The sequence below is a fragment of the Amblyomma maculatum genome, chromosome 4 (genome assembly GCF_055883805.1).
Source record: "Amblyomma maculatum isolate TAMU_Amacu chromosome 4, ASM5588380v1, whole genome shotgun sequence".
In the NCBI taxonomy this organism is placed as follows: domain Eukaryota; kingdom Metazoa; phylum Arthropoda; class Arachnida; order Ixodida; family Ixodidae; genus Amblyomma; species Amblyomma maculatum.
Window position 1 is genome coordinate 63,062,218 of NC_139347.1, and position 16,377 is coordinate 63,078,594.

At 44.2% G+C, this 16,377-nt stretch overlaps 1 protein-coding gene across 2 annotated transcripts in view; it reads right to left on the minus strand.

The window, feature by feature from the left end:
* LOC146191245 (uncharacterized) overlaps positions 1–16,377 on the minus strand; it is a 57,536-nt gene that overhangs the window by 32,638 nt on the left and 8,521 nt on the right. The window contains exons 4-10 of one of the 2 annotated variants that reach the window (XM_084601726.1): positions 14,801–14,943; positions 13,922–14,255; positions 8,990–9,168; positions 7,773–8,159; positions 5,698–5,833; positions 4,566–4,747; positions 157–249 (exon numbers count right to left, since the gene is read on the minus strand). In XM_084601726.1, coding sequence (XP_084457852.1) covers positions 157–249; positions 4,566–4,747; positions 5,698–5,833; positions 7,773–8,159; positions 8,990–9,168; positions 13,922–14,255; positions 14,801–14,943 — 1,454 coding nt within the window. The remainder of the gene's footprint in view (positions 1–156; positions 250–4,565; positions 4,748–5,697; positions 5,834–7,772; positions 8,160–8,989; positions 9,169–13,921; positions 14,256–14,800; positions 14,944–16,377) is intronic. The other variant, XM_084601727.1, reaches the window with a different exon arrangement.

Genomic DNA, 16,377 nt, shown 5'->3' on the forward strand with positions numbered 1-16,377 from the left:
CAGTTTATTAAGCTCTCCTACCAGAGGATCAACATACGGGAACACTGGATAATAGAAGTAAGGTTGGTCTGTGCATTCGGTGATAAAGACTAAAGATATCATTTCATTAACCAACAAGGGGCCGCTCACTTCATGGGCCTGTGCATTTTCACTTACTGCCGATGTATCCATGGGGTCTGTTTCCAGTGCTTCTGCACTGGTGCCAAGACTTTCGGCAACCACAGCTTGTAGGTCTTTGCCAATCAAGTCCTAATAATTAAAAAAAAAGAAGCAGAAAAAATAGCAGATAATATTTAGCCACGATCAGCAGACATTTTCATGCCCCCTTGCATTAGGAAGTACCAAGTTTCAACTGGAGATTTCACACATATGCACAAAACATTCCATTAGGGTTTGGATTAAATTTTTTTTTAATGCTTAAGCACTGTATGGTTTTTTGTAGTTTCGTGTTATCACGAGCTTGTCCGCACGATTACGTTCGAACGAATTAGTTTATAAGAAAAAGAATGCTTGCATCAGATAGAGCATCAAAAAATCTTGTGTGGAAGATCGAGAGATACATGTGGGTTAATTAGTTAATTAATTAGAGCCAGTTAACTCAATCAGACGTCAAAATAGCCAGGAGGGGTAATGGTGACGTCCAAATGGGGTCTCGTGGTACTCTACTTCCAGTGACATAGGCCTAACTTCCAGTGGAGGGAAATTTCAAATGTTTGAACGTGAACGAGTAGGAAGGGGCATGATTTGCGTGTACAGATGGGTGGAAATGGTTAAGAAGTGTTTAAAGAGAGGTAATCAACCAATTGCAGTCTGAAAAATTTCAAGAGCACTGCAGAATCGGCAGTGCAGAAATGCGAAAGCCTGAGCGTTGCTGCTGCACATGGTACATCGCGCGCCCCTTGTTTAACAAAACCAGCGTTCCATTGAACACATCAAATTTCACTGGCATTCTATAATTGGTTTACAGGAAGGGAAAAGTGCAGTATCTCTTACTCGCGGAATCACACTGACGCATCTCGCGGACAACACAGTGCCACTCAGGCTTATGCATTTCTCCAGTGATCTCAGAAAATTTTTTTCTAACATCAATGGTCCTTTCGGAGCTTTTACGTTACCAGTCTTGCCACTGAAGACAAAGTCGCAGCCAATACATGAGATGCTATAAACAATGCCAGGATATTTTAATGCATTAGTATTAGAACCCCTTTTCGGAACAGGCCACTTCAAGCACACATGCTTCCAGCTTTTCACCTGCAGTCACAAGTGGGAGTTGAGGGGATCCAACTTTACAAAAATCAACATTATAAAAACTATCATCCTGGAAAATCAAATCAACCACTGAGAATGACTCCTACTTGATTTGCAGCATGTTTAAAACCCATCAGACAATGTAGGCCACTCCAGAGGCAACCTTACACCAGCGTACGCTCACGGCTTTCATTCTACAACTCAAAGACACAAAAAAAGGAATGTGCAGAAGCCCCAGGTCACAATAAAAGCCACAAGCAGCTATCTTTCCCCACCACTCAGACCAGGTGAACCCCCTCACTCTGAACCTATAGACCCCTTTCGCATTTAAGCTTTTCATGGTTTTTGCCATACATCTATGGTGGCAGATTTCTGTCTCGCCCACACTTTTTGCCATAGTTTAGAAGTGATACCAGCATTCCATTCGAAATTTCGTGCCCTACTAACACAGATGCTTACTGTAAAGTGCTACCACCTTCTAGGACTGAAAAGCAGTGTTAGAAAACAAGCTTCTGATATCGTCTTGAGGCGACAAAGGAGAACTGAATTTCAGCATGCCACATGGTTTACGGCACCATTTCTCTCTCATTTTCAGTTTCTCGGAATAATCTCAATGGCAGTGAGTGCAAGCTGCTTTTTGTTTTTATTGCTGCCCTCTCATGTAGGCCCACGAAAGCTGAATTTCATCTAATTAGAGCTCTTTCTAGATTCTTCTTTTTAGTACAATTAAGTACTCAGGCAGTATTACTACTCTCCATGTTTGCTGAGTTTGCAAATGTTTCTATTTTTATTGGTACTTCTTTTTTTTTTATGAAATTTAACGTCCCAAAGCGACTAAGGCTATCAGTGACACCGTAGTGGAGGGCTCTGGAAATTTCAACCACCTGGGGTTCTTTAACATGCACAGACAACGCACAGAACACGTGCGCCTTGCTTTTCGCCTCGATCGAAAAGAGGCCTTTTCTTGGTTTGTTTATTACTGATATTCACAAGGTACTATTGCTCTCCAAGTTGACAGAGTTTCATTTAAGTTATTCAGGTGCCTGGTAACACAATGTTATGGCCACGTGCAATGTCTCCTTTTTTGATACTGGCAGCGATGCCTCTACCAACTCGGACTTGACTCATACACTAAGTCTCAATAGAATGGCAGTTGACCTTCAAAGAATAATAGCTCATCTTCAGATAATGAGCTACAGTCCAGCAGTTCCAGCTCTGACCATACTTTTTAAGAAGTATTTAATATTGTTGCCCTTCTAAGTGATGCTGTAACCAAAAGTATTGCCGCTAATCTTTTCTTCACTTTTACTTTTTGTCTTAATTTCTTCATGTTTGTAATAATTTGTTTATACAAAATCAGTAATAAACATATTTAACCATTAGGAAAGTAGTTTTATTAAAAAAAAAATTTGATGGAGGCAAAAAGCAAGGCACTCGTGAATGTGCGGTGTCAGTGCACGTTAAAAAACCCCAGATGGTCGAAATTTCCAGAGCCCTCCACTACAGCGTCTCTCATAGCCTGAGTTGCTTTGGGACATTAAACCTCCTAAACCAAACCGAAACAATTTGACCATCAAAAGGCCAAGTTAAAATCTCAGCCATATAGGCAAGCTGCCTAGATGCTCAAAGAATTTTGTGCAGCCACGAGAACCCATAAATCACAAGTTCCGGAGGCTGCAAAGCAATAACGAAACCAGTATAGTCACGATCAAATTGAAGGCGATCACTTCAGGGCTAGCCTACTAAGACTAAACTGTTCGAATACCGTTTATTTTGTGAGAACTGAAAAGCAAATTCATGGGCTTAGGTAACCGAACGATTCCTAGCTCTGTCTTGCACCTGCATGTTTGCTGTGGATTAAGTGGCTGTGACGCCTCGAAAAATTTATTGGTCCAATTTGCCGCAACGAACGTGATAACCTTCATATTGTGCGAAACTGTACAAGGCACTTTGGACCACTAAGGTGCGATGAGGCGACTCATTACAGCACGGTGGATCCTAGCCCTTCACTACGGCACTTTTATTTCCCTCTCTTTTCACTCCCACCTTCCTCCCTTCCTTTATGGCGTGGTACATGTGTCCGCAGAGAATTGTGACAGATACTGCGCTTTTTCTATCCTGTGAATCAATTTGAAATGCTGCTGATGCCTGCTGTACTAACACCTCCTACACATCTGGGTCTGCTTCTGTTCGCTGTGTGGTGCGGCGTTCGAGGAAGCGCCAAATCAAAGGCACCGCATGGACGCCTGAATCGGACGCCCGGTGGGGTCAACTTCGTCTATGCATGAATCGCCTGGTGACAAATCATGACCAGATCATGACCAGTTGTGATGATACATGGCGCGCCCCTTGTCGAACACAAACAGCATTCCACTGAGTGCTTTAAAGTTCACTGGCGTTCCATATTTCGTTTACAGGAAAGGAAAGGCATAGTATAGCGTGTTGCACAATTAGAGGCGTGATGTAGAATGCTTCTTCCAGCTAAACCGCAAAATTCTCGCAGTTCAAATTTTGCACAGAAATGGTATTTTGTTGCTAATATTTTCTAATACCAAATTTGTTTGGGGTACTTGCCTGATTCGATCACAAGAAGTCAGATGTTCCCATCTTATGCGGCGGCGACGACGCCAGACGAGTCGCTGCCCCAGCGATGGTACTGGTGGCGCCACCTCATGCTGCTTACAACAACTCAAATCTTCTGCCAAAAACGTTCGCCCCCTTCATTCATTCATTCATAAACCTTTATTCATGAGGATGACCTGAGGCCTAGACTCTTTTCCTGCTACAGAGTTGTTGTAAGCAGCATGAGGTGGCACCACCAGTACCATCGCTGGGGCAGCAGCTCGTCTGGCATCGTCACCGCCGCATAAGATGGGAACATCTGACTTCTTTTGATCGAATCAGGCAAGTACTCCAAACAAATTTGGTATTAAAAAATACTAGCAACAAAATGCCCCTTCTAACAAAACTTGAAGTGCGAGGATTCCATGGTTTAGCTGGGAGAAGAATTCTACATCGCGCCTCTAATTGTGCAACGCACTGCATCTGTCACTCACGGAATCCCGTTATCCTCACAGTAGACAAAGGGAATTATGATAAACGTTTCATGATCCGGGGCATGGCACAGTTGGTAAAGCACTCGGTTGGGGATCCAAGGGATGGAGGTTCCATTCCTAGTGGAGACAAGGTTTATTTATTTATTTTTAACTATCTCCCTCGAAAGTGTGACACCTTCTGCCAACAGCCTCTGCTGACAGCTCCTTCTGACAATGATGAGGCATTAAAGGCTTTCGTCTTAAAAGCCAAGCAGTCCATACCTGTGGCTGTTTCTCCTGGGTAGCTTCGGAGGGCTGACAAGCTGGTTCACCAGAGGTGTCTTCCGCTACCGTCAGTGACTGACAAGGCAATGAGGTCAGCATTTCAACAGCCACATGCAGCTCCTTGGGCACGTCACCAGCCAACGCATCACCACCAGAAGCAGCAGGCTCTCCTTCTACTTCTGCTGAAACAAACAGGCCTCTGTTGATGAGTTGTGCAAAATATCTCAAACCTTCTTGAATACACTCCAGATCACTCCTTTTACTGTCACAATCATGCGCTTCCTAGCCATTAGAACTCTCATTACTCGGATAAACCAATGACCGAAATTCATGCATAGTTAGGTTACATGAAACTCTCCTAGACTAGGCTGAGCTTATATTCAGTGCATGTGAATTTATGTGCAGTAAGTTTGGTTTTATTGGGTTAAATTGGACTATGCTCGGCTATTCTAGGTTAGCCTAGGTTAAGCAATTTTAAGCTAGTGAGGCTGTACTAGGTTCAACTAGGCCTGCCTACATGCCTATTACCAGGCAGGCTGAAATTCAAGCATAGTTAGGTTACAAAATTCATGCGTAGTTAGGTTACATGAAACTCTTCAAGGGTAGACTGAGCTTTGGTTCAAGACATATGAATTTATGTGCAGTAAGTTAGGTTTTATTGGGTTAAATTGGACTGTGCTCAGCTAAACTAGGTTAACCTAGGATATGCAATGTTAAGCTAGTGAGGCTATATTAGGTTCAACTAGGCCTGCCTACACACCAATTACCAAGCAGGCTGAAATTAGATTATGTGACGGCAGCATTTGGTAGGTTATATACATCAAGGTTGCTCAGCTACAGCAAGGCTAACCTATGCTGCACTTGGAAATGTTAACCAACTGTCAGTGCAGCCCGCAGATCAATCTATAAAACATGCTATGGGCCAACGAGCAAGTCTGTGTTAACATGCCAAAATGAACAGCCCCCACAACCACTTACTTTTTTAGAGTAAAGAGTTTGCAAATATTTACTGGCAATTTTAAATAAACCCTTAAACCTTTGAAGAACAAATAATTAAAATATTATCTGCAAATAAAGCCAGCAACTAATTAAGCAAAATGAGCAAATAAGACACTATGCTGGTACTTGCCAGTAAGTTCACTTCCGGCAGTCTGGCCACTGCTCAGCTGTGGGTCTGATTCAAAACTTGAGGCATATTCGCCATCATAGCCACTCTCATAGTCCGAATACTCTTCACCCTCATAGTCGGAGTCTTCAAGGTTCCCCTGCATAGGACAATACATGGACACAATGCACGAGATAGTTTGCAACAATGACGCCCAAACAGTGTCCCATTCTCACTGTCAGTTTATATTCTCGCATGCTATACGCAAAGTGCAGGAAAGGTAAGAGAGAGCAAAAGCCGCAGGCAAGCATGGACTAAAGATGCCTGAACACAGATTTAAATGGCTCTCTCCGTGTACACAACTAATATATGATCTTATCAACCTGCAGAAAAATCTCGTTAATTTAACCCTGTTAATATTTAGATTCAGGTAATTGAAACCACGAGTGTGGCCTAGGCCAACACCCACGCAAGTCTATGGTATTGGATGCTCGTTAATTTGGACCGTACTGGCTAAATCGGATGGTGGGTACCGTTGAGGTACGACCCGTGAAGCCAGATAGTCCAAATAAACCTCCTTGAGCCTGACCTCGAGCTTGCACACTATGGCAGGTGTTACAAGGATAGAAACTCACCAGCTGCCATAATACAGTCCAGCAGCATAGTTTCAATTTTGCTTCTCTTATATTCACGCCATCTTTCCACTGCCATCAGGTGCACGCGCCGGGCAGTTGCACCACTTCGGACACCAATGCTGCGCATCACTGGCCTCTCAGTTTTAATTTGGATCGGTGTCATACCGTTCTACCCATATTTCTGGCTCTTGCATACTTCCTCCACTTTTCTGAGTAAGCTGTACCATCCTTCACCTCACCGTCAGTGCAAGGAAGCATCCTCAAAACATCATGGAACTGTTTGCAAAGACACACCACTGCTACTGCATCGCACTGCAAGAGAGATTTTGGATCAGTTTTTCTATTTTCACATCTGACAGTGTGAGCAAAGCAAAGCACTCGATGAAACAACGAAAAATTGGTTTGTTTTATGGGGTTCAACGTCCCAAAGTGACTCAGGCTATGAGAGACACTGTAGTAGAGGGCTCCGGAAATTTTGACCACCTGGGGTTCTTTAACAAACACTGACATTGCACAATACACAAGCGCTTTGATTTTCACCTCCACTGAAAAGCGGCCGCGGCGGCCGGAATTCGATCCCGCATCCTTGGACAATGTAGTCGAGTGCCCTAACCACTGCACCACCCATGAAAAAGCTGAAAAATTGTTGCCGCTTAGTTTTCATCTGTAATGTACAGACAAACACATTATAGGAATTCATTAGATAAAACCAGTGTGATGCAGACAGTTTTAGTGGTTTATTGAGGGCCACATGATAATTTGACAATTTTTTCTCGTCCTTTAATTGAAGGCCAAGTTAAAGAGATTTTACTGGGTATAAATCCCAAAGCAACATAAGAAATGGGAAGGATGCCATAGTGAAGGGACTGGATTAGTGTAAACTACCTCAAGTTAAATCCCGAGCCCTTCACTATGAATGACTCCAGATAGCTGCATCTGTCTGCGGCACAAATCCTAACACTATGCCACCACCTAGTCTGATGTCTAGTTTGGCGTAAAACTAGTATTAATTACCGAGCCATTGTCATTCTTCTGTTTTGTAGAATACAACACAGCTTCAAAATGCAACAATTTTCCATTGTGACCAACTGACAAGTTTATGGTTTACGGTTTATGGTGTTCAATGTCTCAAAGCAACTCGGGCTATAAGGGACGTCATAGTTGAGGGCTCGGGATAATTTCGACCACCAGGGGTTCATTAATGTGCACTGAATTTGCATGTACATGGGTACCATGTGTTTCGTTTCCACAGAAATGTAACTGCGATGGTCAGTATTAAATGCGGGTACTAATTAGGCTTAGCAGTCAAGCTCCCTAAACTGAGCCACCACGGTGTGGCTGTGACCTAACTACTACTGCTTTTTTCTCAACAACGCATCTCAAACTTAATTTTACCTAGACTTCAGCAACAGACCATTGTAACTAGCCACTTCATTCCAACTTTTGCCTCAGGAAATGTCTCACCTCGTCAACAATGAGTGCCTTGCGTGTCGTTCTCAGGTTGTACTTGCCGGCTGACTGCCGCTCCACTTCCTCAAACCTCCGTTCGGGCACAATGTCCACGTCGCGGACCACGCCACTTGCCTTGGGTTTTCGACCGCGCCGTGCACCACCCCTTGGCTGCTGCTGGCGCTGCAGGTGCTGAAGCACAGGCTCCGTGGCAACTGCCACGACAGCCTCCTGAGGAAATTGCTGCAGAGAGAGCTGGTCGAGCGATGCCAGCGTCATCGATGTTGCTTGCTCCATGGTGGTAGACGAAGAGCCATCTTCAACTAGATGAATGCTTCCACTTGGCTGTTGCTCCCCCACGATGGCTGTGGCACCCGGTAAGCCAATGTCGCCTTCATAGGACTGCAAAATGGCACCAGGCAGGAGGTAATCAGGGAAGTTAGGGGGGATTCATAACTAGATTCCATACACGAAGATAAAAGGTACAGAGGAAAACGACAACCGGAGCACTTACACATACTATAGGTGCATAAAAACACGCTTTTACGAGAGGTAAGCGTCAACATCGACACCAGAACAAAAGCAATGTGCTTGTAAAAAAGGATGACCTGAAGAATTTTTTCCTTCTCATAAATCCTTTTTTCTCACGATCTCATAAAAGTTCTGATCTGCAGCACAGAAAGCACTTTTCATCTTCAGTGGTACAATAAAAGCAATTCCAGAGAAACTGAAGCAGTACCAACGCTGCAGAATTCATAAGGACAGAGAGCGCTTGGAAGAAACACACAGAGAAACACTGAAAAGGGCTCCTTCAGGGAAACACTATAAGGTTCAGAGCCAACGACACTGAAGCTGAGCCTATATTAGAGGATAAAGCATGTGTCGGACAAACTGGTGCAAGTGTGGTCTATCTAGCAATTTGCATAGTACCAAGTTGAACAGCATTAAATGCAAAACACAGTGACCTTGTGTCCGTATCGCCTTCGCCTTCATCCCTGTGAGTAAAGCTGTTCCAGTCTACTAAATGTTGAACCAATTAGAGCAATCTTAAATGTTAGTGCAAAAATACAATTACACAATTCCTACGTATAAAGCAAGAAACAAAAAATGCTCTGAAGAATGCATGGTCTACATGGCGATGTGGGTCAACTTGATACTAAATGTTATACCAGGTATATGTGTCCATTTCATGCAACGCAATTATGCTTTTTTTCTTGCTTCTAGCGTCTCACCAATATCTCATGAATGGATCCGTCTTGCAGCTGAATTAGCAGCTGCGGGCGGCCTCCATCTTCCGGCTCGACCTTTGTTTGGGGCTCACTGCTGGCTGCGGCTTCAGCCTGGCTACTCTGCAGGCACGCTTCACCATCCTGGCTTGACTGCGCGCCTGTGGCCTCCTCAGAACTTATTTCTGAATGGCCGGCAAAAAAAAAAAAATAAAGTAAGTAACGTACAATAAAGATCTTGATGCCACATTGTAGGGCCACTGCAGGCATGCTGAAAATCCATATGAAGGCTATATATTTAGTGTGCACAGATACTTGTGTGAATTCTTTCTGGATAGAAATATCACCGCAATTACTGGTACTAACCCCCTAATATTTGCTCATAAATTCTGCACTGAAATGGTCTTTCAGTAAGTGTACCACCATCTAAAATTCATCTTGTTGTGGCACCACAGGGACGAGGACAGATATGGAGAAAGACAGACCAAGTGTTCACTATCAACTGTCAAAATTTATTGGGACATTGTTATTGTTAAGCACTCTGATCCGTGGGTGGAGTGTGCCTGCGGGGTGGTTTACACTATTCCGTTTTCCTGCGGCCTGCACTATACGGGTCAGACGGGGCGCTGTATTAATGTGCGTCTACGTGAGCATGCCAGGTCACTCGAAGGCAGGTCGGGGACACACTTCTCCAAGCATGTCAAGGGTCATGATTTCACACCGCTGTTCCATGAATCACGCATTATCTGGAAACATAAAAACAAGAGAGCCCGAGAAATTGTGGAGGCCTTTAAAATAAAAGAGTCATCCGACAAATATGTAAGCGCGCTACTTGATGCTGGATTTGACTATCTCAAACATTTGATACAGTGATACGGTTTGACACCAGGTCGGTTTTGATATGAGCCTTGTAACCCATGGACCGGAGTGCGCATGTGTTGCCTTTTGTTTCTTTGTGTATTCTTATGGGTTTTTTCATATATATTACATGTCCCAATAAATTTTGACAGTTGATAGTGAGCACTTGGTCTGTCTTTCTCCGTATCTGTCCTCGTCCCTGTGGTGCCACAACAAGATGAATACTTATCAGCTTGCCCAGTTTTCTACTCTCGTTCATCTAAAATTGTTTTTCAGTAACTGCTTCGCCATCTATTAGCCAAATAAAAAAAATTATAGAGGATACTTAAGCCCCACCTGTAAGGGTTTGACATGATAGCATAGCCATATGAATGTCCCCGGGGAGATTAGGTGTAGCGTTCCTAACTCCTCATCAAGAGAGCTAATGAGAGGCAGTGGCTATCTTAAAACCGTCATCTATAACAGTGTCAATGCAAGAAAAATTAGACCTAGCCAGTGCCAATGAGTGCTGCACGACCCCCATGACAGCAGGCATCCCTTCACTGCACATGGGTGCAAAATGTTTTCGCTTCCTGGTTGCACAAAAGCTTATCTGCCATACATTATACAGTACCAAACTATTTTGCAATCCCTTTCGAGTTTGGTGCATCCAGATTTTATGGTTTTTCCTTTAAGCAGGTAACACATATGCAGCCTAATAACATGGATGCTGTGACAGACATGGCTTTTGTGATTCTTGTGCACCGTTGTGCTTGATCCTCAATTTAGCAATAATAACAACAATAACAAGCTGAAGTACATTTGCCATATTTCCCATAAGAGCATGCAGTCCTCATCAATGAAGAGGATTTTTTCGAGCATGTTAAACACGAAGAGAATATTTTTGCTGACAAGGCATTTTTTAGACTGTCTACAGCTATTATTGTTTTTATTTATCGTGCTATAGATCGATAGATGTAATGCATAATTAAACAACTTTTTCTTAAGCATGCATGATTATGTTTCAATTTGTCTCAAATTGCACCGAATGTGGGGCTATAATTAACAATGCAAAGCACAGAAAACTACACAAAGTATTAAACACTAGCAGCATTTTCCACACGGCTTTCATTACGAATTAATTTTTTGCCCTTCATCACTTCTCAGAACGGCCTCATTTTGCAAAGTAAACTTAACGGCAAGAAAATCATGCTATTACTACCAGGATAAACTGCTCTGAGCAATGCACTCTTCATGCCTTGTGTTGCACAGAGTCCTGAACAAAATTTTACTGGACACAGCTGCCCAGAAAAATACATGGTATGGTGAACCAAAAACTGAAAAGGCTGGAAGCATAAGGGGACATCCATCGCTCCTTTGGAATGAATATCAGACAACTCGGCAGTGATACAGTGAAGCAATAACTTTTTCTACACATATGCACCCCAGTCAAATTTTGTCTGAGGCTGAAAACAGGTGCCTGTCAATGACAACCTTCTGAGGAGTATCCTTTGCAGACTGATGATCTTCCTTTCTTTTATCTCCACGACTCCACAAGCATTGCGACAAAAAGTTAACACTGTGAGCACGGCGCCCCAACTTTCACCTCTTTCACCTGTACATACGCATTATTGTCATCATTCAACGGTATTCAGAAGATCATGCGCAGAGTTCCAGATACGCCAGAAAGAACTCCGCAGCTTCCTTTGTTTGGCGTCATACTTCTAACGTTTTATCCGACACTTTGCTTCTATCGCAGCCTATTTACACAACCTCATGAAGTCTGACACACTTTTCTTATGGTCTAATGAGTGTGAACAGGCCTTCCAATCCCTCAAGCAAGCACTCACTTCAGCTCCTGTGTTTAACATTTTGATGAGACAGCTCCCATCAGTCTTTATACTGACATCAGTGGACAAGGTATCGGTGCCGTTCTTCTGCAATGCAATGCAACACTACGTCTGAAGAGCAGGTTGTGGCATACGCTAGCCATTCTCTCACAGCAGCAGAACGTAACTGCAGCATTACAGAGCAAGAATGCCTTGCCGCTGTTTGATCTGTCCAAAAATTTCGACCCTATTTGTATGACCACCACTTCAGAATCATCGCCGACCATAATGCACTCTATTGGCTGTCATCGTTAAAGAACTTATCAGGTCAGCTGGGCCGCTGGGTGCTACGTCTACAAAAGTATAACTTCACCATCACCTACAAATCCGGCAGAAAATACTTCGATGCTGATGCCCTCTCTCGTTGCTCGCTGCCTTCTACTACAACCAACTCCCATGCGACCTCTATACTCTTCCCCTCACGTCAACCTTCTGATGATCTAGATGTTGCAGCCATTGATGTGTCTCTGCTGCACATCAGCACTGACTTCCCAGCCTTGCAGCAGGCTGATCCTTACTGCAGCATAACCATCGCTCGCCCGCGTGGTCAATCACCGGCCCTCAACAGTCGCTTGTGTCATCAGCTCCACCTTTTCCGAATTCAACACGAAACGCTCTACTTCTCTGTTTACCACCCGACTGGTAACCAATGGGTTCCTGTTGTCCCTCGCTCTCTCCATCATCGAGTGTTGGAGGCTTATCACGACGATGCCACGGCCAGTCATTTAGGCCCCCACAAGACGTACGACCATATAAAAAGCTGCTACTTTTGGCCCAGGCTTTCTACCAGCGTCGCCAAATACATATTATCCTGTGCATCTTGCCAGTATCGTAAGCAATCAACATCTCTTCCTGCTGACCCTCTTGCAACCTCTTCCTTGCCTATCCGTGCCTTTCAATTCAGTTGCCATTGACTTGTTCGGCCCCCTACCTCTCACACCCGCCGGTCACCATTGGGTTGTCACTGCCATTGACCATATGACGCGGTATGCTGAAACAGCCCCTCTTCGCTCCGATGCTGCTTCTGAAGTTGCCGAGTTTTTCCTGCGAGCGATCATCTTGCACTATAGTGCTCCCCGTATTCTAATTAGCGACCGTGGGGAGATGTTTCATTCCCAAATCCTGGAGGAAGTTCTCCACACTGCCAACACCATCCACAAGACGTCTTCCAGCTATCATCCTCGGACCAATGGCCTCATTGAGCGCTTTCACCGCACCTTGTCCGACATGATTTCCATGACATGATAAGAACTGGGACACCGTTTTGCCTTTTGTTACCTATGCCTACAATTCTGCTATTCAACACACCACTGGCTACAGCCCATTCTTATTAGTTTATGGCCGTCAACCCACAACACTATTCGACACCACCTTCTTCTCTGCTCCTGCCTCCCCACGCATCGTTGGGCGACCAGTTTGCTACACGTATGGCCCATTGCCGACAAATTGCTCGCCGCAACACTGAAGCAGCCCAGCAAGAGCGGAAGCATCACTATGACCGGCACCACCGCATTGTCTCCTTTTCACCTGGTGATGAAGTTCTACTCTGGATGCCAGTATGCACTCCTGGATTGTGCGAGAAGTTTCTCCACTGCTACATCTGTCCTTACTCCATGCTCCAGCAAACATCTTCCGTGAACTACCGCGTTGTCCTGTTGCATACCGTCGACAATCAGCACCGGTGCTCAGGAGAAATTGTTCACATTTCGTGCATAAAGCCGTATGCGCGCCGACCCGCTTCCATCTGAACAGCAACCAGGGTGGCCGCTTCCTTGCTGGGGGCATTTGTGTGAGCGTGGTGCCTGAACATTCACCTGTACATACGCATCATTGTCATCATTCACCAGTGTTCGGAAGATCACGCACAGAGTTCCAGATACGGGCTGGAATAAACACATTTGTTAGAGTGGTGGCTCACAATATTTTTTATTATTTTACTACCTAACATATTTACCACTTACATTCCACTACTATTTTTACCATTTTTATTTCACTGCTTAAACTGTTACTAGTACTTACTACCTAATACTAATTACTGCTCTAATGTAAAACAACTACGCATCTAAAATAGTGCAAGTAAAGCATCATTACTATAATACCATTTCATTAGCCACGACATAAAATAAAGTGGAAACGCCACTGCATACTAGCATCCCCTTTCTTTCCCTTTGACAGCAAGGAAGACAGGTGGCCTACAGCACACCACACTCACGCTGCTGCATGGTGTCTTGAGCACTTTCAGAACCTGCTGTAGTCGAAGGCTGATGTGGTTCGAGGGCCAATGGTTGTGACCTTGGCCTGCTGCGACCGCGTGCAGCGCCGGTACGACTGCCCTCGCGCTGCCTTCCCATCAGTTCGCGCAGATATGCAGGTCGGTAATGGTCTTGAAGGTGCCGTGCAAACTGCACACTGTCCCTGTAGAGGCGTCCACACTGAGAGCATGTCCACTGCTGACGGTCATGAGAAACCACACCCGAGGCTGCCACTACACCGACGGTGTCATCTGCGGGCGAGTCAGCACTTGCGGTAGGCTGTCCCAGATCTCCCTGTAAGTGGCGGTTTGCCCAAATGAGAACACAGTGGGCAAAAGGCAGCCAGCCAGAAATAGTGGCACCTGGACCAAGCTGTCCTCAAAGAGCATGATCCAAAAAAGCTGGCATAAAAATTAGAAAACCACACTAAGGAAACCAAGAGCGTGCTGCCAGAGAGCTAATTTTATTGTTTTTTGCACTGCTGAAACTAGAATACCACCGCTGACCAGTTTTCTCACATGAAAGAGATATAAGGGCGTGCTAGTGAAAATGTTGCCAAAATGTTCAAGACAGCAGCCGCATGTTAGTGTGAGATTAACTATTAACTGTCAGGGGCATTGCGGGTGTTGTACTTTCTCTGTCCCGCATCTTTCCGTGCATTGTTAATGCCAAGAAGAGAAAGCGAGAGCCTAACCAACAAAGAAAGAAAACAAAATACAGCAACATCAGTGACAGGTGCATCAGGGCATTTTTAAATTTCCATTTCCAAATAGGTACCGCCAAAAACACGATGACTCACTACTGCTACTGTAGCAAGTGCAGAGCTGCTAAATACACACCTGAATGATGGTGACTCTTGTGGGAGGGCGAGTCAGTGATGCATTTCTCGGCGGGCGACCCCTTTTTCGTTTTGCCGGTGGGCTACCCAGCTGTGCAGGTGCCACCGGAGCAGGAGCCACAGATGGTTCTTCTACAGGTCCAGCTACAGTATACAGGAAAAAATAAGAAGTATATATAGCTGCACACATGAACAGCGATGCATGTAAAATGATCTTCCAATCAAACTTCCTCACAGTTACAGAGCTAAAAGGTGTGAAATAATGGCTTTCTGATCAAATGCCCACAGAGTTAAAAAGATAAAAGATCTGCAACAGATCAACTTGACGTCACGGCCAACACATCCACACGTGGCCACGGCAAACACGAACAGCTAATTAAACAAACCAATTATTTTTCTGTTTTCACCAAGATTGCACAAAAACAGAAAAGGCATGCAAAGGTTCAAACAACAAAATTTCACCAGTTTGAAAGCAAATGTAATTAGTCAGGAGGAGGTGGGTTTAAAAAGGGAAGGGGCATACCGATACCAAACCAGCCCTCAACATAGAACTTCTTTATTGTGGACCAATACTGACAGTTGGTACCCCTACATTTTCTTTTTCTTCACAGAAAGGGTTAAAAGTGATCCATATAATTCATGCGATAGTGCATGCATTAGCGTTAGTGCATGCATTAGCATTAGTTGACGCTCATAGGTGGGAGATGCGTCCACTTGGCCCAACAGGATGCCCTGGTGGTGGGAGCTTCACATGCGATGGTGGACACTTTCTGTAATACAATGGGTGCTCTAATGCCAGAGCGTCAAAAAATAGACTACAGCTGAACACCTGGGCAACAGAATTTTGAAGTAAAAGCTTAATGACCAAGCGGCAGCACTCCTGTTTAGATAAAAGCTTGCTGGAGAAGCAGCTTCGATACATATTCTCGATACAGCATATTTAAAGAAATTTTGTACAGTATTAAAGCTTTTGCATATGAGCGCTGTATCGAATACACTCATAGGCATGCAGAAATATCCTCTTATGATGGCCAATTAAAATTAACGGTTCCACTTCTCAAACACCTCAACAGGTTTTCAGCTTCAAGTGGTGCAGCGCAACGACATGAAGCCTAGACGAGAGAAGGGGACAAACTAGCCCTCCAGTTCATGTTGTAAAGGTTTTGAAAACTGTCATAATATAAATACAGTCAGTAAGTCAAAGCCGGGTCAATCGAAGAGATATAAAAGACACCTTTGTCTTACTTTGGGTGTATTCAGGCTGACGATGAAGTCAAAGTGCTTTGGCAATGTCTGAGTTTTATCATTGAGAAATTGAACCAATAAAAACAAGGCATCAACAGGCAAGCTGTTTAAAGTCCTGAAAGCTGTAAAGGCTGTCAAACAGCCTGCTTTGTCTTATTAGTCCAGTACAAGAAAATAAACATGCAATAATCTTCAGCGACCTCTGAGCATACTGTAAGCTTAATTCTAAGCACTGAACAGAAAACACTGCAGCCGAAGTGATGCAGAAAAAAATGTCAGAAATTGCAACTGGCAGCAGCAGTAATAATTAAGCACACCAATCCTATGTTGCTA